Source organism: Coenobita brevimanus, chromosome 48 (assembly GCF_032717465.1).
Source record: "Coenobita brevimanus isolate Jiangsu-jjx chromosome 48, ASM3271746v2, whole genome shotgun sequence".
NCBI lineage: Eukaryota > Metazoa > Arthropoda > Malacostraca > Decapoda > Coenobitidae > Coenobita > Coenobita brevimanus.
Genome location: NC_137001.1, coordinates 22,441,932 through 22,463,715, shown reverse-complemented (window position 1 = coordinate 22,463,715; position 21,784 = coordinate 22,441,932). Strand labels below are relative to the sequence as shown.

The following is a 21,784-nucleotide window of genomic DNA, read 5'->3' as shown; positions in this document are numbered from 1 at the left end:
AAAATACAAAGACTATTTTCTTTTATAATTTTTACTATAGCTGACGTACTTGAGTCTTTTATGCACACTAACAGCAGATTTTGTCCAAGAGAAATCCTATGAGCAAAATGTTATAAAAAATGTTTTGAGTAATCTTTTTCTGCTAGCCATAATTATCATCACCACCACCATCATAATCATCATCATAAAATCATCATAATCATTTCTCCACTTATGATGGGGCATGGTAGGGAGCAGAAAGCAAGAAAACAGACAAAAACAGAGGGAGAAAAGTCAACAGCATGTCCAAGGAAATGGGTTATCCACTCATTCACTCACCACTTATACCCTTGGAATCCTCACTCCATCTCCAGAGTTAGCAGTACATCTACATTTTTTTTTTTTTTCAGCTAACACCAAATGATTTTATTCAGACGAGATCCCAGCAAAGAAAAAAATTAACATATAATGCATTCAGTCTGTCCAATTTACAAGCCAGGGACCCGTTACAGATTACAGATATCTTTACGTCTTCCATACAACTGGCTCTGTAAATTAGAAGAAACTGGCAAATCTGGGCAATTGGTTGGAAATAAACTTTAATATGTAATTTTGGTGTAATGTCAACTTTTAGTTTTTTTTTTTTTTTTTTTTTTTTTTAACGTGAGGAAGAAGGAACCAAAGGCCATGAGCCTGCAAAACTGTTCCTTCCAAGAGAAAAACAAAATACAAAAGAGAGCCAAATTCAAGATCTGATCATTTCGAGATGCCTGGACACACTGCGTTTGAGAGACTGGAGATCATAGGAAGTAGGAAATACAGACAGAGGGAGACAGTTCCAGAGTTGACCTGTTGCATAAATGAAGGACTGGGAATAACAGTTAACTCTCGCATTAGAGAGTTGGACAGCAGGTATTCTGATTCTTGGTGTTCAACAGTATCTTTATCCACTAGTTCCTGAGCCTATTCAGTACACTGTTTATAGTATCCCAATTTATAATGTAACTTTTAAACTTTAACTTCATACTGTTCCACAAACAACTTTACATTAAATACAGTATGTGAAACTTGATATCAGCAGCAGAATTAGGCCATCACTTCAGTGAATACCATTAAAACTTGTGTCTGTAAAGATAACTTTATTTTCTCCAGCAAATAACACGTTGTGGAAATATAAATAGACAAGCACTGGTATTGTTTCTTGGCCTTACTGAATTGGTCAGAAGCCAAATTTTATCACAGGTAAAAACATCTTCCCAGCCTGAGATACCACACCTTACAGTGATATTTATCAAAACAAATTTTGTATGAGGCACAAAAACAATACTTAAGACAAAAATAACTGAAAAAAGTCTGCCTGCTATGCCTAACAATATCACAGTGTACACAAGGCAAACAGTACACCACACTGTTGTGTTGAGGCGCCAGGCTCATCTGAATGTGAACCCAGTGGATGGGAGGCTGAAGTTTTCTTTCTCCTATAAGTGGACCGGAGGCTGAAGTTTTCTTTCTGCTATAGGTCAAGGGTCTTGGGGGATAGGGAGGGAGCTGAGGGACATTTGTGTGGCAAGGGTTTGGAGCCGCCTGGTCATATTGGTGCCACCACATGAAGGCGTCCATCTCCAGCACCAGGACAGCAATTATCATCCTGTAACAATCTCTCTCATCCTGTTGTTTTTGATTTACACGCAAATACAACAGTCATGGTCCCCACTCAACACACGCAAAGGGAGATAAAGACATAAGAGCCATTGTAAGCACTCTTTAAAACACAGTTCCTGTCATAACTATGCAAATAAACAATACCTGCAGCAGAACAGATAATCTACTGTTTCATCAACTTACAGTAACACTATCTTGTTAATTATAGAGCAAAGCCTCGGTTGTATGTCTCCTCCCACAGTGCTTTTAAATACGATGTTGCATTAACCCTTTCAATATAGCGATTCTTTTCAAGCTTATTCTTGTTACCTCCACACAATTTCATACATCATCATCATCATCATCATCTGAACCTCCTTTCCCTCCTTAGGGCAGGATGAGGAGTAGCAATGTCCAGATATCCCAAACTTGCCCAGTCCAATGGGCCACGCTTCCATTTACTCACCATCCAAGCCCCCGGAATCCTGTCTCTGTCTGATACAACAAGCAAATATCTTTCATACCAAATGGGTTAATGAAGACAGTACCTGAATCACCAAATGTCCCAACGAAGCTGAATAAAACAGTTTGACGGTAGCTCGCTGTAGCTGAGTAACGTTTAACACACCTTTCTTAAATTTGAAAACCTGATGGGACATTTCTCAACTGCTGGGGTTAGTTGCTTTCTGGTGTCGGATGAGGACTGTCAGTCAATAAGGTTAGGATGAAGAGTGAGAGACTGATGAGGAGAGTGTATGTGAGTGAGGTGGAGGGGTGGGCAAGGGAGGGGGAGGCCAAGGATGAGATGGAGGGATGGAGTGGAGAGATATATGAGAGAGGGGGGTGTGAGCTGGAAGCAGGGCAATGAAATGGCAGGGGACAGGGCGACATGAAGGCGATTTATTTGTAGCCACCCCTTATGGGATTAAGGCGTCTGGCGATAGATAGACTATTGGGTTAAACACACAACCAAAATAATGTACAGTATAAGTTAACTACCCAAACACTTACATGCTCCAAAACACCTGCACCTGGCCCCTAAGTTAACTGCATAAAACAGAACACTAATTCATATGTGTATCCTTAAAACACAAAGCCCAAACAAATGCAGTGATTTCAGATCTTGTTGCTCAGCTGACCATATACAATAAATTACCTCAGCACACATTTTTATATTTAGAAACAGACACACTCATGATATGACAAGTTTTAGTGAAGGTTATTGGAAGTTGTGACTCTTCTACAGCTTGAAAAATTGTGGGCTGTATTTACGTGGTGTAGGCTTCATAACACTACCTCCTGATTGATAATTTTTACATATTACACCTTAGTATTCTTTAGTACAGTAAGCCCCCTCGTTTGGCGAATTTCAACTTGGCGAAACTCACTTTTGGCGGTAGGGTGGCCACGGACCACCGAATGCGCGCTTGGCGATTTGAATTCAAACTTGGCGGTCCCCTGGCGGCCGCACATTGAACAATATCAAGAAAAATTGAAAATGTCAAAGCAGGCAAAAATAACAAAGTTTTTCTTAGAGAATCTGGACAGACAATGCAATATCCAAGACGTCATTGCCACCATTCCCGTAGACGATGATAACTGTGAAATCATTGATAACCCCCCCACTCGATGTGCCACAAGAACAGCCCCAAAATCAGCCACAAGAACAGCCGCAACCTCCCCAGCCACCCCAACCTCCCCAGCCAAGCTTCGCTGCCCTCTTTAAGCTGGATGCTGACTTTTCTGGCTTCGATGAAGTGGATGATCAAGCGAGACAAATGGTTGCTAAGGGGGTTATGGGGGAGGAGGGGGAGAGTGATGAGGAAAGTGGTGGTAGCAACTAAGCTGCCCCCACTGCCACTCTGACGTCCCCAGCCAAGCAAGCCTATCTTCACTCTATTTACGGTTAGTTACAACCTTTATATCATGTCTTATTAGCTTTATTTATTGTTTATTGGTCTGTTTTCTACATGTGTATTAATATGTGAAGGCAAAAGATTTTATTTCAGCTCGAAAGATGGTGTTTTAGGGGTCAAAAGGGGGACTTTGGCAATGACCAAAGACTGATTGAGGCACTTTATAGGCAATTTATATGGTAAAAAGAACTCGTGTTTGGCGAAATTCGAATTTGGCGGTAGTTTCGCCAGACTAATTGGATCGCCAAACGCGGGGGCTTACTGTATGTCATTTATGCCACTTTAATTCTTCCCTAGGGCTTTACTTTACATACTGCTCCTTAACATTCTTTATCTTGTATCTCTTACCTACTGATTAATTCTCCCTATTACACGTTAACTTCCTCCTGTATTCTACTTGTATTCGTTTAATATCAGCATAGTTTATATTAACAACAAACAAGAGGATACTTAGGTGTAATGTACAAAATAAATCACTAAGGAACAGATGTTAAAAAACCTCTAGAGTGCCTTAGACTACCATCCTCCATGTCACATTGCAAATAACTTCCTGCTCATCTGTTGCTGTTGTGGTTCCACGGTAAGCTGAATGTGAACCTAGTGGACTGCAGGCTGAAACTGCTCTCCTCCTGATGTCCACCCTCCTCCTTTTGGGGATAGGGAGGGAGCTGAGGGATGCTAGTATAACCAGGCAGTGGAGCCACCTGGTTAAATTGGTACCATCGCAAGAAGGTATCCCTCTCCAACACCATGGGCTTTTTGTGTAAGGGGATGTGGGCATGTTACCACTTAGGCTGATAAAAGCTCTCAGCCTTGTCTGACGTGTTGCCCTGCTTGTGGGCGAGGTAGAGGATGCCCATGGTGGTAAGAGCTGACACCAGGAAGATGACATCAAACCATCGGTGATAAAAGTGGAACTGAAGGTCACCCAGAACCTGTGTGATTATCGTCCTGTATTCCAGTGGCATGTTCATCCTCATCAGCATCACCATTGACACGAAGTACATGCCCATGAGCTGTGCCAGGACCAAGACGATGATATTGGAAGACTTACTGCTGGACACGGCATAGAAAAACCTGGTAAGTGTGAGGATGAAGCCCCTGATGGAGGTGACAATGATGCATCCCACCAGGAAGAAGGAAGTGTGTTGGGACCAGAACTGTACGTCAATGTCAAAGCCCAGCCAGTGTACGGCAATCTCCATCCCCTTTGTTACTGGGTCCTTCCTGCCCACGCGGTCAAACACGATGTTCACCAGTGACTGCGGGGAATAAGGAGGGGTGATACACAAGGCTGTTATCACCATCATCTTATCCCACTTTGCCCCATCACGAGTGTAGAGGTGGCGGGTTGACAATTAAGGCAAGGGAGACCAGCCTCACTTTCCCCTGAGTGGCATTATGTGGGCTACAGACCCCAACCACCCCTCAAAAGGAAACCCTAACTGGCTCCACCCACTGGACCATTAAGCATCATTTGGGTATACAGTTACCACCTAGTGTGGTAAATGGTTTCCTGGGTAACAAGAAACCATTTAGCTTGTCACTCAGCACAGTGTCACTTGGCAGCATTGCATCAAGTGGGTGGATGATGGACACAACCACAATCTACCACACATTCATATGAACATATTAATATCAGTATAAGATGAAGTATATATAATAAGTTACTCTGAATGGGTTACAGACATATTACTAAAGAACTACTGTACTCACTATGAATATTTTCCATGAGCAGTACATGGAAAAGAAGTATCCCATGAAATTAAAGAAACGTCCCTGGAAGGTGTGTGCCCATTCCAGACGCTCTCGCTGATTCTGTAGCTCCACACTCTCCAGGAACAGCTGCCGTGACAACTCCTGCAAACACACAATGGTGGTCACAAGTTGCTTTTCTCACTTCTTTCCCTCTCTCTCAGTCGTTCAATCCTTACACCACACTCACTCATATACCTCTCCACCACATACCTTCATCTCATCCTCAGTCTACTTGTCCCCCTCTCCCTCACTCACATACATCCTCCTAGTCAACCTCTCATTCTCCATTCTCTCCACATGGCCAAACCATCTCAAGGCATTTCCCCTAACATATTCCAGCACATCCACATCAATACCACTATGCTCCTTCACTTCCTCCTTTGTATGTCTGGCTCTCCATGTAACTCTGCAAGCTCCACTCAGACAACCCATTTCCACAACTCTCACTCTACAGTCTCTCCTCATAATCCCACAGTATTCCTCTCATTTTTTCCACTGTTCTCCCTCTTGACCAACAACCTTCCAATAGAGTCCAAGCCACACTTGCATATGTCAGAGTGGGGACCAGAATACTGTGCATTGAGTTGTGGGAGTGTGCAAGTTCCATCAGATGAATACAGACTCTAATTTACACAAAATAATACTGACCTCCAGTGCTGCCACCTCCTGCTTAATGGCTGCCAGACTCTCTCCCTGTGGACTGCTGGTGGTAACACTACGCAGCAACCCCCACAGCCTTGACCCAGACCCCCCGCCTCCATTGTCCTGTAAAATTCATACACTATCATCATCAGCATTCCATAGATTCTCCACTGTCCCCTCCACCATCATTCCCTAGATCATAGTCCCCTCACATTCACACAACATATTAAACATCTCCAACAATGTCTTCTAAACAGGGACAATGGCAAATCCCCTCATGACGGGAGTGTATGGCTTAAAGCTGCGTCAATATCCACTCCATTACACACCAATGTAGCCATTTTAAAACTAACTCCTTATGCAAGAGAGATCCTTTATCATTATTATGATGATGATGTGATCTGCAGGAGAACTATTGCGTCTTAGGGAACAGCTTGTCCAGTCAATTACAGTGTATAAAATTTTGTACACACAGTAATATTTTTTCACCTATGTGATGCAAATGTACTATCAGTTTCCATGAAGCCTGGGACAGTCCAACAGTACGGTACCAAAGAGACTAATTGAAGGCAGAATCTAACACCTCCATTTTAAATTTTTATCAACTGGAAAAACTGTCTGGGAGGTAGCAATAAATAATCTATCTATCTATCTATCTATTGCCAGATGCCATTATCCCATAAGAGGTGGCCATTTGACTCTGAGTTATTTGTTTTACGGGAAGGGGCACTAACCCTCCACCAACCCACTTGTTGACACGTAGGGAGAACGAATGGTTTGGTTATATGGTTACCACCCAGCGTTGTAAATGGTTTCTTGGCTTACAGGAAACCATTTGGCTTGTCACTCAATGTAAAGCCACCTGTAAAGGAAAGAAAAGCAATAAGAAGTGACAGGAAAGATGGGAGAAATAGGAAGAAAGGAGGGCAAGCAGAGAAAAAGAATGATAAAGGCTAAGGAAGAAGTAAGCAGCACTACATGAAGTGAGTGGATGATGGTCGCCACCATCTACCATAAATAAATAATACAGTTAGAAAATAAGAAAAAACATCATTATAACATCATTAGAGTGAAGAAGTTAACTCAAGAATAATCAGTAATAATAAAATACTTACCTTAGCAGTTCCCCGTTCTCTCTCAGCCAACGCCATCCTCTTCTTCTTACTGACAATAACATCCAGGGTCTGCATGAGGCGGCGTTCTTGTGCCTGTATGTCGTGGCGTGTGACTGGCCGCATAAAGATGTTCATTGATGTGTATGGGTAGTTGACCGCACCGAATCCTGACAATGCTGCCATCACTGTCACTCCTATCACTCCAATACGACTGATGCTCTAGAATCAGTACAAGAATTAGTGGGACAGATAGCAAGAGAAACTGTGGCTACCCTCTTCACTATAACAACATATTATTGGAAGATTACTTTACCACTGATGCCTTTAGATGACCATTTTCAACTCTGGAATGACTCTTGTGCTGAAGGTGTTACTGAAGGCTAAACATAACCCCTTCAATCTGAAAAGATAGACTGCGTTCAGACCTGCTCAATGGAGAGAATGCCGTGCTGTGGACTGAGGATGGGGAAGGGGTCACCGATCTTCCAGAAGCACACCATGAAGATCCCCCACGTCACCACCGCCAGTATGTTCACCCACTCTCTCCGCACTACAATGCCAACACAAATACAGTCATAAACATTTGTGCTGTAAATTTGATAGTGCTGTATACTAAAGCTATATAAACTAAATTCCCGTTATAAGTCACCCTTTTTCTATCTCTCCCTGTATTACAAGCCCATCCAGTTGGAGCACCTTAACCCACTACACCACCAGGCATCCTCTTATTTTACCACTCCTTTATGTTCTTTTTTTTTGCTAATAAGTTCACCAAAAATTACAAGATAACTGCCTATGAAATTTCCACTGCTAACTAAAAATCTGAGTCACCAGTTTGATTAAATTTACAGTAGCTACCAGTTGTATGGAAGAACATGGGATATCTTAAAACACTTCTCTGACTGCCTGTATTTTCCGCACTTTATCTATCTACAGTACAGTCTGATACCTTAAACCTGAAGGGGTGGCCAAAGATAAAATGCTTCCATGTCACCTTGCTCTTAAAAATCAGACTGCCCTCCCTTCAACTCAAACCCTCTCTTTCATGTGCCTCTCTATCTCATCCCACCACCTCAGTCTCCCCATCCACCTCACTCACATACACTCTTCAAGTCTGTCTCTCATTTTCCACATGCTCCTCTCAAACAACATCTTTCCACTTCTCTCATACTTGACTTCTCTCCTTTACTCACCCATCCTTATATTTGATATGACGCAGTGGCAGAGGTAGAGTGGTATGACGAGGATGAGCATAATAAGCATCAGGTATAACACCACCTGCCAGTAGAGGTAACGAGATCTGCAATAAATAACAGTGCAACATTAGTCTACTTCTTCTAATGCCAGTTTCCTTCAAGACAACAAACTAAGTCTTTGTAAATTGCTGCCTCTTTTATGCTTTTTTTTTTATATTAAGACCACAGCAAATTACAAAAAGATTACCTGTTAAAATTCCACTGCTACCCATAAAGCTGTATTATCAATCACCCCTGACAAAGCTGAATTAAACTGTCTGGTGGTTCCAGTAAAAGGATATAATATACATCACTGGAGAAGATAAGAGAGAGAGAGAGAAAGAGAGAGAGAGAAACTCACCCTGATTCCAGCACAGCAGCAATTTCAAATATGATGAGTTCAAACATGGCACACGACAACATGAATATCATCGGGAAGAAAAGCTGCACCAGTGTATTGTGGACCTCATAGTCGCGAAATATCTTCTTCACGAACCACACCCATCCTCCTATGAAGAATATTAGCTGTGGAAAAACAAAAATAAGTTCGTAAAAGAAGTTTGTAAAATATCGACACTAGATATTTGATAATGTTAGTTCAATTCATCATATAGTTTAATCATCATCGTCCTATTTCCCCCGATAATTTGGGTGGGTAGGTTGTAGAAAGGTGTTAAGGGATGCCTTCTTGTGGTGGCACTGATGTAGGTGGGTGGCTCTGCTATCCAGTTGTACAAGTGTCAAAGAGAACCCTCCCCCCCAACTGAGAGAGAGAGAGAGAGGCATACCTGTTCAAAACTGCAAATTTACTCAGGAACCAAAGATGAATGTATGATAGATGCTTGGAGGTCATTACAGCCAAGAGCTAGGAGTCAGTGCACCGCTAAGTTACGTGGCACAGGATTCGTATAGCCAAGGACCAAACGTATGCTCATCTATAGGGGTCATCACTAATGTTCTTGGTAATTAATTGATAAAATGAATAAAACTATACTATGTCCACCTTAATTTGGCCTAAAGCTGCCATCTCTCTTTCTACCGTATGCTGTGCTTTAACAAAGGAACACTACAATATAGTGCCAGTCACGAAGAAGTGCTATGAAGCTGATCTAGGGACTAATGATTACCTTATTCTGTCATTATGCTACGGGAAATAACCTGCAAAAAGTAAGAGTATTTCTGTCAAGGTGAATGAACTACAGAAAAGAAAGTCTCAGAAACAGGTATTTACTCACGCCAAATTGACTTAACTCACCATGGATCCTATCATAATAGTGGTGTCGACGAGGATACCCATTTTGGCAGCTGCATAATCATCACTTCATCTAAAACTCAAAAAAATGAATCTCCAGCAGGCGGGAACCATCACAACATCCCTGGTGACGTTTGTTTATCCCTGTTTTGGAGATTTCGGTGGACGCCTTCATGTGGTGGCACAGAATCCACAGATATAACTAGGTGGATCATCTAACTGGCTGTATTGACCTCCCTTAACTACTTCCCTATCCCCCTTAAGGAGGATGGTGGACTGCAAGAGGACTTAAGCCTGCAGTCCACCTAGTTCTTCATTAATTTTCCAATGTTTTGATGCTGTAACTCTTGTATAAGCATATTCGATAATTGGAATAATTTTGTGGTATAAATATTACTACTAAAATGAGGACTTCCTGTAACAAAATAATATAGTTGTACTCTAATTCGGCTACATCACAGCCCGCGTAGTGATGAAGTTGGTGATTTAATGAGAAGACAGTTAATTTAATAACCAAACGGTGATTTAATTGATAGACAGTGATCAGATGAACAAACGGGGGTTAAATGAACAAGCAGTGTAAATGAAAATGTATTATGAGAAGCTGTGTTGAAAATACTGGACAAACATAATGGTGTGTTGTGTTGTTCCAGAAAATATTATTACTCGTAGACCAATAATTGTTTGAAGTATTTGCCTTTGACAGGATAACTTCTTTGAGGTAAGTTAAAAAGGACCCCAGGATGAACGAAATTGTGCTTAATTTGTATCACCGGTAATTTTACGTTAGATTTCTTTAGTTTCTTCCAAAATTGCTTCAGTTCTCATTACATCGATAGAACGTCCAACATCCCCCTCCCTATCGCCCTAAAGGAGGTGGTTGTACTCTAGAAAATGGCTACTTCAATCTGTGGCCCAAGGGTTCGTGTCTATATGAGCTTACGTAATCATATTCGAGCCCAACCCAATCATGAAAGCCACATACTATAGTACAGATCTACCGGTAGGCATTCTCCAGCCCTAACCCTTTAATATCGGTGGTTCTAACTTTGGCATTTTTCGAACCTAGCCATGCATTTACCCTGAGTCAGTTTCTGCAGTTTTTCAACGCTGGAACTCCATGATGGGTGAGGCAGACGAGGCAGGTGAGGGGCGTGGGAGAGGCAGGAAGCGGTACCGTCGAGTGAGGCGAGTCCTGAACCATGCCAATCCGCTCTTTGACCAGTGGCTGCGGGAGTGGCAGGAGGAGGCCGAGAGAAAGGACTCGATGATGAAATGGAACTTCCAGCGGGTCAGTTTTGGCTCTTTAGTACAGCCATCCCCCCTGTTTTATTTTTTAAGCAAAACCACATAGTCAAAACTGCAAAATATGATGGACAACTATTATATTCACTCCCATCTTAAATGTTTGCCTAGCCTTGGGCTCCTACACTCCTCATGGGGCAGTGTAGGATTGGATGATGGATGGATGGACTATCATTTGTTCTCTGACAGAATGTAATATACAGCATCTATCTGGCCCGGTTCTCCAAAGTAGACCATTTTCAGTCTTTCATGTATCCAGCTGGTCAACTCTGGAACTGTTATCCTTGGTTTGTCTTTCCCACCGTGTCTAACCTCCAGTCATTCTATTCCAGCGTGTCCAGTCATCTCAGAATTAACAAATCTTGAATTTAATTTTTTCAGATTTCTTTGGAAGAGACATAAGTGTAAGCTCTCAGCCTTAGTTTCATTCTTTTTTGCATTATAATGGAGTGTTGAACATTGCTTTATTCCACTTCATTTAAATTTGGCTGACAGTGCCTCCAAAGCCCTTTTTTTTTTTTCATAGACCTTACCTATGAGGAGAGTGTATGTGAGTGAAGTGGAAGGGGGAGAGGAAGGGGGAGGCCAAGGATGAGATGGAAGGATGGAGTGGAGAGGTGTATGAGAGAGGGGGTGTGAGCTGGGAGTAGGGCAATGAAATGGCAGGGGACAGGGCGACATGGAGGCGATTTGTTTGTGGCCACCCCATACGGGATTAAGGCATCTGGCAATGGATAGATAGATAGGCCTTTCCCTTATCTTTTCCAGCCTCTCATTCGTCTGTGCATCTTTGTTTAGGCACGCAAATCCCTCTCGCTGTTTCCCCTACCGCTGTACAGGGGGGAAGACTGCAAGGTTTTGGCTAACTTCGGTGATAAGCTGTGTCAGATGCTGGACCTCCGACTGAGAGAATACGAGCAGGAACATGGCCCTGTTGACTGGACACGGATTCATAAGGTGTGACATTTGATTATACAGGTGCTTTCTAGGTTATGTAAAAGTTCCATTTGAGAGAGACTGGTAAATCAGGGGAATGGGTAACAATGGAACTTTAATAATAATAACTACTACTGCTGCTACTACTAGGCTGCTTCTGCTACTACTACTACTGCTACTTCTACTGATAATCGGGACATTTGTTTCTGCGAAGTGGAACCCAAAGGCACTGTAGGTAAAGAAATCCAATGTCTAGCCTCCATTTTCTTGATTTACTTAGTTAATCACATTTAGAGTTATTCCACAGACCTCCTTAAGTGTAACAACCTCATTTACAATATGTCTCTACTTATAATTAGTTATATTTAATTTATGGCAAACTTGGTAACAAAAAGAAAAAAAAAATGGCGTAAGAAAAGGCGAGGTATAATAGGACTTACTGTACGGATATTTGCTTGATTGAATTTGGCTCTCTCTTGTATTGTTTTCATTTTTCTCTTGGATAGAACAGTTTGTGGGCTCCTGGCCTTTGGTTCCTTCTTCCTAGCATTAAAAAAAAATGTTAATCAGGTTAGGGATGAAGTGCCCAAGAAGGGAGTGAAGCGGAGGAAGAAGAATGGAATGACCGCCTGCACCACACAGCAACGGACACCACAGCAGCCCACCACCCCAGCCACACCAGGGAGCAGAAAGGTGGGCTGTGTGAGGATGCTGGAGTACACTTTCTGTCTGTCTTTGTGCCTGTGTCTGCCTGTCTGTCTGCCTGTCTTTGTGTGTTTGTCTGTCTGTCTGTCTTTATGGTATGTCTGTCTGTCTGTCTTTGTGTGTCTATCTGTCTGTCTATATGTCTTTCTGTCGGTCAGCCGTATAACAAGACACCTTAATCTCAGAGACGGTGGCCACAACAAATTGCATCTGTCACTCGTGCAGTCAGTCTGCCCTCCCTCTTAACTCAGATCACCTTCATTCATATACATCACCACACCCCCTCTACACCTCATCCATAGTCTCCCCTTTCCCTCCTCCTCCTCCACCTCTTTGAACTGCCTTGATGGTTTTTAATAATTCCTAAAACCTCCTCCTAATTTATTCCCTAACAGAACAGTGGTAGTAGAGGCAGCAGCAAGGAGAAGCGAAGCCGAGAGTACATACCCACTGTAAGATCAGGAGCCTGTGCTATCCTCATGGCTTTATATAATGCTGAACAGACTGATGGTTATAAAGGTAGAGTCTTGTTCATATCGGTCCACTTTTTATACTCTTTTCAGTTTAACTTGGCATAAAATTGATCTCTCTCTTTCTTAAGTGCTGAATTGCAGAAGTACGAGTTACACTAGAATTTGGTGATAATAATGAAGTGCTATGGAAAGGATTTATGCCTGTATCGTTGCCTTTTTCCACCACTAAGTTGCATGAAATCAGCCACAAAAGAAAAAAATATGGTCCTAGTTAGGGTAAAAATAGCTTAGTTGAACAGTTGTGGCCTTCTTATGTGTTATTTTAAAAGTTTATTGGGCTCTAAGTCATCATCACTAGGTTTTGTAAGTCTTTGGGTGCTGTCTCATTATTTACTGCCATCAGATGAACGCTTACAAGCTTAGTAACTGACCATGCTGCCTGATGTAACTCTGTTGAACCTATGTTGCACTTCTGATTTACAATACAGTATTTCAATTTATGGATGGAACACAGTGACAAATCAAGGAGTGTCTGTATTTTAAAACACATCAGGAGCACATAACAAGGATGTACTGTATGTCATTGGTATTGTTGGCAGGTCATCTGAAAAAGACTGAACTGATAAAATGTGCCCAGCCTCTGTGTGATGCCTCTATGACCCACCCTGCTGAAGGCTCCCATTACACTGCCTGGACCTCAGTCTCCACACTCGTCAAAAAGCACCTGGTTGTACGAGAGAGCAACCCAGCCAAGTAAGTGTCTTCATTAAGTACTGTATGTTGAATTTATAGTACAGTATGCATAGGGAGGCTGCCAGGGATTGAGCAGTGTGGAGGGCCGCCATTAAGTGTCCAAGGCCGATATGTGTAAGCGTATTGGGGTCTTCATAAATGATACAGTTTAAAAATGATGTAATGGTTCCTATTGGAGCTGGCCATTTTACCAGTACAGCTGTTGTATATGGACTGGAAGCTAAACCAAATGCCTTGACTTGATAATTACTTCATAACAATTGCCGGAAACTATTGGAAGTATTCAGGTTATGGTAAGTTGTTTGTCGTTTATTGCACATGATGGTCTCTTGTGCATTTACTCTAACCTTACAAAGATCCCTAACCTGTCTCAGCTCATTTGATGGCCATGTGTAGCCAGGTTGTGGGATAAATTTGACTAGTAACCAAGGAGAGTCATTCCTACTTCAAAACCAAGGCTTGTTGAGTTTCATGCAATCACAACTTAGTATTCATGTTGTGAGTGTGTTCCAGTTTTGTCAGATAAAAACAAACCCACTACAGATTCGTAGTTAGAGCACTCCATTTGCAGTGACAACCAAACCATGGAGACAGGATTGATGCATATGAGGTGAGGGAAGTAGACAGCAGTATATCCCTTTTCTGGCAATTTTGTTTTATTTTATTTATTTTCTTATCTATTTATTCATTTATCTGCTGGCTTTATTTATTTATTTATCTATTTTTTACCAGGTACAGTCTGACACAACAAGGTGAAGCTCTGGCAGCTAGGATAGCGAGTGCCGAGAGCAACATGAACCCTGGGGATCCGTTGGCCTCACCTTTGCTTTCCACAGCCACTGCCACTTCACCCATCATGAATTCCACTTTCTCTGCCACGTCCCTCACCAACACTCGCACTGACCCTCCAGACCGTTTTCGGAATACAAACCGTAACCGTCAACCAGACCCCACTGCTCACACCCTCTCAGACAGTTCGGATGATGAGCTGTGCGTCATTGAGGAGAGTGTCACAGGAAGAACAGAGATTATTGCAGAAAAGTTGGAGAATACAGAAGAGAGGTTTAGGGTGAGTCCTGTAAGGTGTGAGGAAATGAATGATGATGATGAGGGACTGAATGGTGATGCAGACGATGAGTTACCTGTACTCACTTCACCCACAGCCTCATCCCGGCATACATCAGCCTCGTGCAATTTGCGGAGGTGTGAGGAAATGAATGATGATGCAGAGATTGAGCCCATTGCCCCTGCCTCACCCATATCTTCAGGTCTACAAGAATCAATGTCCTGTATCTTTAGGAGTCCAGCACAGAGAGACCCAGGTGAGTCAGTAGTGTAGTATTGGCAGTTAAAATCCTGTCACCTTTCTTACTTTCCTATCCTTGGCCTCTTGAATTTGGCCACTTGTTAGTTTTGGCCTACAAGGAAGGTAAATCTAATATCTATCTATCTATCCATCTGTCTATAGTCCGACGCCCTAATCCCGCAAAGAGTGACCACAGACAAAATGCTTCCAAGTCGCTCTTTCACCCATCATTAACTGCCCTCCCCCCAACTCACTCCCCCCTCCCTTATACACCTCTCAACTCCATCCCTCCACCTTATCCTCGATCTCCCCCTCCCTCTCCCTCCCTCCACTTCGCCTATATCAAGTACCTGTATTTGGTGGACAGTGTTATGCTTTGAGGCAGTAGTAAATAAGGAAAAAAATGATAAGCCAGACATTGTGAAAAGATGGACTGTCTTGGATATTGTACTTTCCCATCATCCCATGGCAGGCGAGGTGAGGTTCAGCTATGTAACAACGCTGGGGCAGGAAACGCCACTGAAGGATCGTGCGGCAGTCACGGTGGAGGATGACGGCTTCTTGGGTTTCCTCATCAAGATTCACACTGGTGATCTGCCCCTCCTGGCTCAAGCATCAGATACTCGACCTAATCATACTGGGTACTAGAAGCGTTAATCCCTTTACAGTAGTGATTTATTTTCCATATTGCTATCTCTAGGCATTTTTATTAAGTCTTGGGGAGATATTTCTTGCTTGTGAGGTTAGATACAACATTCATTTACTCCTTCACTAAATTAGGTCTCCCCAATGCTGAATACAATCATTTAAATAGCAATAATAAATCAGTAAAATGTGTTGCTGGGTGGAAGGGGTGAACACTCCTACCTGTGTCGACGTCTAGCATCCTTCTGTTCAGCCTGTTTTTTTCTTCCCCATGAATACACTGCAAGATAATGAAAGCGATACCTGTTGAAATATCCCACCTCACTTTGCATAGTCTTTTTTTTTTTTCCTTTTTTCCTTTTTTTTTTTTTTAATGGTTGCTGTATGTGGTAATCCTGCTCATTAATGCTTGAGGTAGATGCCTTTATATGATGGCACTGATATACGGTAACTAGATTGGTCAGCTTAGAGTGAGAGGTTTAATGGAGTTGCATCGAAGTCCTTCACAGCTTCATCTAAGCCCTTCACAACCAGAGAGTCTTCCTCAGCTGTATAGAATCACATAGAGACAGATAGATTGAGAAATAGATTGACATAAATAAATAGACATAGTTAGATAGATAAGTAGATAGACAGTTCCTTATATCAGAATAACTCATATGCCATCCCCTTTTCTCTCATTGTGGCCCTACCAGAGATGCACCGCCAGGATTTGTATACGTGTACCTGAGCAACGATGGAGCACCGGAAATCAGTCCTGGTCTCCGTGCGTCATTACCCAAGTCACCCATCACACCATGCCAAGAAAAAGCCAAGCGTAAATCACCATCATCATCGTCAACCTCATCTCTCCAGGTGTCAAGGAAATCAAGCACTGTCCCAGCATCACCTCAATCTCCCCTTGTGCCGTGCCAAGAAAAGGCCAGGCCAAAAGTGTCAAGGAAAGCAAAGACTGACACAGGTATGTTCAGTGTGGCAGTCATGTCCCCTCTCTGCATCAGTCCATGGTTTGATTTATAATGATGTTGTTTGGTAGGGTCAGGGTGGTTGATATAGCCGAAGTTTGGCTTAATGAGGCACGGTATAGAGATAGTTTAATATTCTATCTATCTATCTATCTATTGCCAGACGCCTCCCCTTCACTGTTTCTAAATTACAGATATGGCAACCAGTACAGGCAAAGGAAGGTCAGGTACAACTCAGAGGAAGGCCAGGACAAAACAGGTGAATGAGAAGAAAGACGATAATGAAGCCCCTATTGTCTCAGCCTCGACCCAGCTGCCCTCTACCACCTCCTTCACATCGCCCTCCACCCCCTTGTTCACCTTTATGCCTGGCAGTTATGAGATCGTCCTTTGTGTGGATAATATGGAAACAAGTGGAAAGTAAGCAAACAGTAGATGTAGTATTGAAAGATGGAAGTACTAAAGCTTCTAAAATTAACTTCAAAATTATATACAGTACCTAGAATAACTGTTACTGCAGTGGTATTTCAGTTTCTAAAATTAACTTCAGTAATATTTGAACAGTTGGTATAGCAGTGGTATTTCAGTTTGTACCTTTGTTCATAATGTTCACCAGTGTATTTTAATGTCAGGTGGATCCAGGATTGTGGGGGCTTGAATGGTGAGTGAATGGAGGTGTGGCTCATTCAGTTGAGCAACCTTTGGTTAGTGTCTCATTCTGTCATTTTATTTTCTGGCTCTCTGTGGGCTCCTGGTCTTTGGTTCCTTCTTCCTTGCATTAAAACACACACACACACACACACACACACACACACACACACACACACACACACACACACACACACACACACACACACACACACACACACACACACACACACACCTTGGGATGGAGAAGAGGTCTAGATGATGATGATGATGATGATGGTGGTGATAATGGATTTGTGAAGCCATGAGCAAAAGTTCACCAACACTTTTCTCTCATCTGAGGCAGTGGAAGATGCCAGTTGAAATATTTTTATAGACACATGCAACACAGAACAAAAGAGTGGGAGCAGTAAGGATACATTCTTGTTGTTTGGGGAGGAAGGAGATATATGGAAGGCAGAACACGATGCTGGCAGAAGATTGGTGGTGAAATTTTGCTTATGTCTCTACCTCCTCCAGTTTGCTGACTAACTCCTCATTACCTCAATAGACAGACTGGTGAGGGAAAAGTGACAGGCCGGCAGATAACCAAGGACATCATAATCTCGGAGCTGCGTCGGCATGGAGTGAAGTTTGACGTGAGGAAGCTGCACGTAGGGGACTTCCTCTGGGTGTGTCGAGACCTGACCACGGTATGACCACAGGAGACCAGAAACCACAGCAACAACTTAAATACCTTCATCATCTCGGTCCCTTTTTCTCAGATCTTGGAATTTGTCTCTCTCTTTTTTTTTTTGGGGGGGGGGAACAGTCTTATGAATTTCTGGCATTTGGTTCCCTTTTCCTTGCGTTAAAAACAAAAAAAAATTATATATATAAGGATGGGGTGAGGCTGGGTTCTGAAAACAAGGAAAGAGAAAAGCGCAATAGGACAACTAATTAAAAACCTACCCAGAGAAATGACACACACATTCACCCCTTCACTGTTCAAGCCTTAAGAATCTTTACTCCTCAGAAACAAGGCTCAGCTATCTGTTTTGTTGACGTATAGGAGTATGAGGAGTACAGTTTTCTGTTAAAACTGATAGTGAGTGCAAGCAAGAGAAAGTTGAGATGTATTGTGCAAAATGAATCACTAAAGAGGAAGTGTGAAGTCTCCTATGTCATGTAGAATATGAGCCAAGTTATTTAGTTATCTAGTTTGCTTTGGGAGTATAAGTATTGTGTATTATACAAGAGAAAGTACATGTGTAAAATGCAATAATAGGTTATTAAAGAAGAGGCAGTTTGAAGCCTCCTATGCTTTGAAGAATGTGAGCCTGAGTTATGTATTTTGCCTTGTAGTGTGGGGGGAGAGAAGTACGGGAGGTGGTGTTGCCATACATCGTGGAGAGGAAGCGGATGGATGACCTGGCGTCCAGCATCAAAGACGGCCGCTTCAGGGAGCAGAAGTTTCGATTGCGTGATAGAGGGTGGCCAGCCAGCCGACCCATCTATCTGGTGGAGGAATATAGCAGCAAGAACCTCAGGTAGGACAATGAAGCTATTTTTTCTCTCTCTTTCCCCTTCCACGGTAGCACATAAGCCACAGCCCATTCTAGCCCAAGAGTTTTTTTCTGTCTCTTCCCCTTTCCACGGTAGCACATAATCCACAGCCCATTCAAGCCCAGGAGTTTTGCCACCAGATTTTGGGCAGTTTGAATGGAACTTTGTAACCAGCTAGATGTGAGGTTGGATAAGGAATGCCGAGAAAATTATTGAAATGTCATTAGTGAGGAGTTAGCCTTTACTGATTGACAACTTTTCACTGTCAGGTTTTGTCACTCCTTTCCCTTTGAAGAGCTTAATGGAATTGATGTGCCAGCAAGCATTAATAAGCACCAAGATTAACAACAGATGATGGTGGTAATGATGATGATGATGATGGTGATGATGTTATTTATGATTATGGTGATATTTATGACACAACTATAATGACTCCTTTCGTCTTTCCCCAGCTTACCCGAATCCACATGCCAGCAAGCAATAGTAAACACCCAGATCAGCGACAGATTTACAGTGAAGGTGACCCAAGACCAGAGGGAGTCAGCAGCCTACCTCACCATTATGACCCGATGCATCCAGTCAAGTTACCAGGTCAGTGATGGTTAAAATCGCTTTTGTTTTCGTGGCTCTACCTCCTCCCCTCAGTTCTCCTTCCTCATCAGTAATCCATATCCTTTATTCATCTCTCATTCACTTATGTTTTTTTTATTTCTACCTCCTCCCCTCAGCTTTCTCCCCAGTCTCTCTCTCCCTCATCAGTAATCACTTTTCCTCTTTCATCTCTCAGTTCTCTCCCTTCTTCCTCCCCATTTCCTCTCGCCTCACACTTTCTCCGCCTTACCTGATAGAACTGGGCCATCTATCTATCTATCTATTGCCAGACGCCTCAATCCCGTTTGGGGTGGCCACAAACAAATCGCCTCCAAGTCACCCTGTCCCCCGCCATTTCACTGCCCTGCTCCCAACTCACATCCCCGTCTCTCATATACCTCTCCACTCCATCCCTCCATCTCATCCTCGGCCTCCCCCTCCCTCTTCCACCCTTCACCTCACTCACATACACTCTCTTCGTCAATCTTCCTGGCCCGTTAGTCTCCTGACACTTAATACACTTTTTTTTAACAGTATATTTCTTGCATTATATCCCATTGGAGCTGCACTTTCAATATTAGAGTTTTATTTTAGCTGCCTACTTCATCTCTTTCATAGATGGGTAAGAGAGGTTGGGATGATGATGATGATGATGATGATGATGATGATGATGAATTATGCAGGTAAGTCTGTGAGAGGTGTGAGGCATGAGTTAAAAGAGGCACCACAAGGCCCCCAGTATGAGTACGCCCCCCCAGATCTACTTGCCAACCTTCCCCAGTTTCAAAGGGGTAGTGTACTATTTTTTCAACTTTATACAGGGCAAGTCAGTGAGTGGTTTAAGACTCCAGGACTTAAAAGAGACTCCTCAGGACTCCGAGTGTAATTGGACCCCCCAGACCCGGCTACCAACCTTCCCAGAGTTCAATGCATCGTGTGCCAAAACCCAGCAGCTGACAGTGCGAGAGATGTTTGCCAAGCAGCTGCTACAGATGCACGGCCTCAGTGTGGACAAGGCACGTGCAATGGTTGACCAGGTGAGGCTTTCTTGTTCATCTTTATTCATGCTTGTAGAGTGCCTCCAAGTTGTAGTTATAGTTCCTTAGCTTCCGTCACCTTAACTTTGCCCACATTTTTGTCCCTTTGCATCTTATTTCTCGTAGCTAAGTGGTAGAAAAGACAATGCTGACTCTACATCCTCTTCATAGCACTGCTTCATGACTAGCACCATATTCTAGTGTTAATCTGTTGTTACGGCTTGGCATTCAGGATGGAGGAAAGACAGTTTAGGCCAGATTAGTGTAAAAAGAGTAAATTTACTAATACATATAGCTATTGCTCACCACTCTTGCATTTTCAGTATGGCACCCCGAAGCTCTTGGTCTCTGCACTAGAGAGGCTGTCAGATGAGGGTGAGGAGGGTCAGGAGAAGTTGTTGGCTGGCCTCAAGTGTGGCAAGTCAGGGAGAAGCTTTGGAGCAGCCCTCAGTGCCAGCATAGCCCGGTTGTACACCAGGGAGAACCTACAGTAGCTCCTTATTGTTAATGTGTAAAGGTGTGAGTAAAAGTTTGCCGATTATCTGCCAGCTGTGGCTATGGAAGATGTTATGCGAGATATTTTTTATGTGATACCAATATGAAGCTCACAACAGAAGGTTATGTAAAGGGAGAATACTCTTTGTTATATGGAGATGATTGAGAAATATGAAAGGACACAATGCTGGTAGATTATTATCAGCAAATTTATGCTCATGGCTCATCCAATAAGAGCTTTTTAATTACCTATGTGCAATCAAGAAAAAACTATCTTAACCACTTCACTACCATATCTTTTCTATTTTATTTAGGGAGAGGTAGACCGAGGATGAGGTGGAGGGATGGAGTTGAGAGGTATATGAGGGAGGGGGGGGTGAGTTGGGGGGAGGGGAGTCAAATGGTGGGTGACAGAGTGACTTGGAGGCGTTTTGTCTGCGGCCACCCTTTGCGGGATTAGGGCGTCGGGCTATAGATAGATAGATAGATAGATTTAGCTAACTTCAGATGATTCTCTTGAGCTTAGGAGAGATTTTAGGAATGGGAGGAGTTACTTGTAGGCTTCATTAACCCCATTTATAAGAGATCTTCCCTGAGGTGAATATAATTAATTGGAGGCGGTATGGATAAATGAATAAATAAATGAAATAAAAATGTTGTTGGATAGAAGGGGTTAACATTTCCATTCCTTGTACAGTAATTATATGAGTGTAAATATGTATTTTTATTGGCATTTACTTTCTCCATAAAGCACAGATATATTTAGGTACATTCATATATTTTTATCAGTACAACTTCCTATTTCTCCCATCTTTCCTGTCACTTCTTATTGCTTTTCTTTC

General features: G+C 42.7%; 2 protein-coding genes across 2 annotated transcripts; one reads left to right on the top strand and one right to left on the bottom strand.

The window, feature by feature from the left end:
* Window positions 1–3,904: 3,904 nt before the first annotated feature.
* Window positions 3,905–9,645, bottom strand: GPHR (Golgi pH regulator). Its single transcript, XM_080271896.1, has 8 exons — window positions 9,542–9,645; window positions 8,648–8,811; window positions 8,245–8,351; window positions 7,477–7,601; window positions 7,052–7,270; window positions 5,943–6,059; window positions 5,253–5,396; window positions 3,905–4,798 (listed from the first exon to the last, which is right to left on the bottom strand). The coding sequence occupies exons 1-8, from the start codon at window positions 9,581–9,583 to the stop codon at window positions 4,319–4,321; spliced, it is 1,398 nt and encodes a 465-aa protein (XP_080128022.1). The 5' UTR covers window positions 9,584–9,645; the 3' UTR covers window positions 3,905–4,318.
* Window positions 9,646–10,661: 1,016 nt separating this feature from the next.
* On the top strand, window positions 10,662–20,941 carry mus81 (mus81 structure-specific endonuclease subunit). Its single transcript, XM_080271927.1, is given in 14 exon segments — window positions 10,662–10,829; window positions 11,642–11,800; window positions 12,350–12,472; window positions 12,880–13,003; window positions 13,557–13,710; window positions 14,443–15,032; window positions 15,489–15,657; window positions 16,357–16,622; window positions 16,821–17,057; window positions 17,851–17,966; window positions 18,619–18,803; window positions 19,272–19,410; window positions 20,232–20,447; window positions 20,771–20,941. Coding segments are annotated over 14 exon segments (2,817 nt in total).
* Window positions 20,942–21,784: the final 843 nt, after the last annotated feature.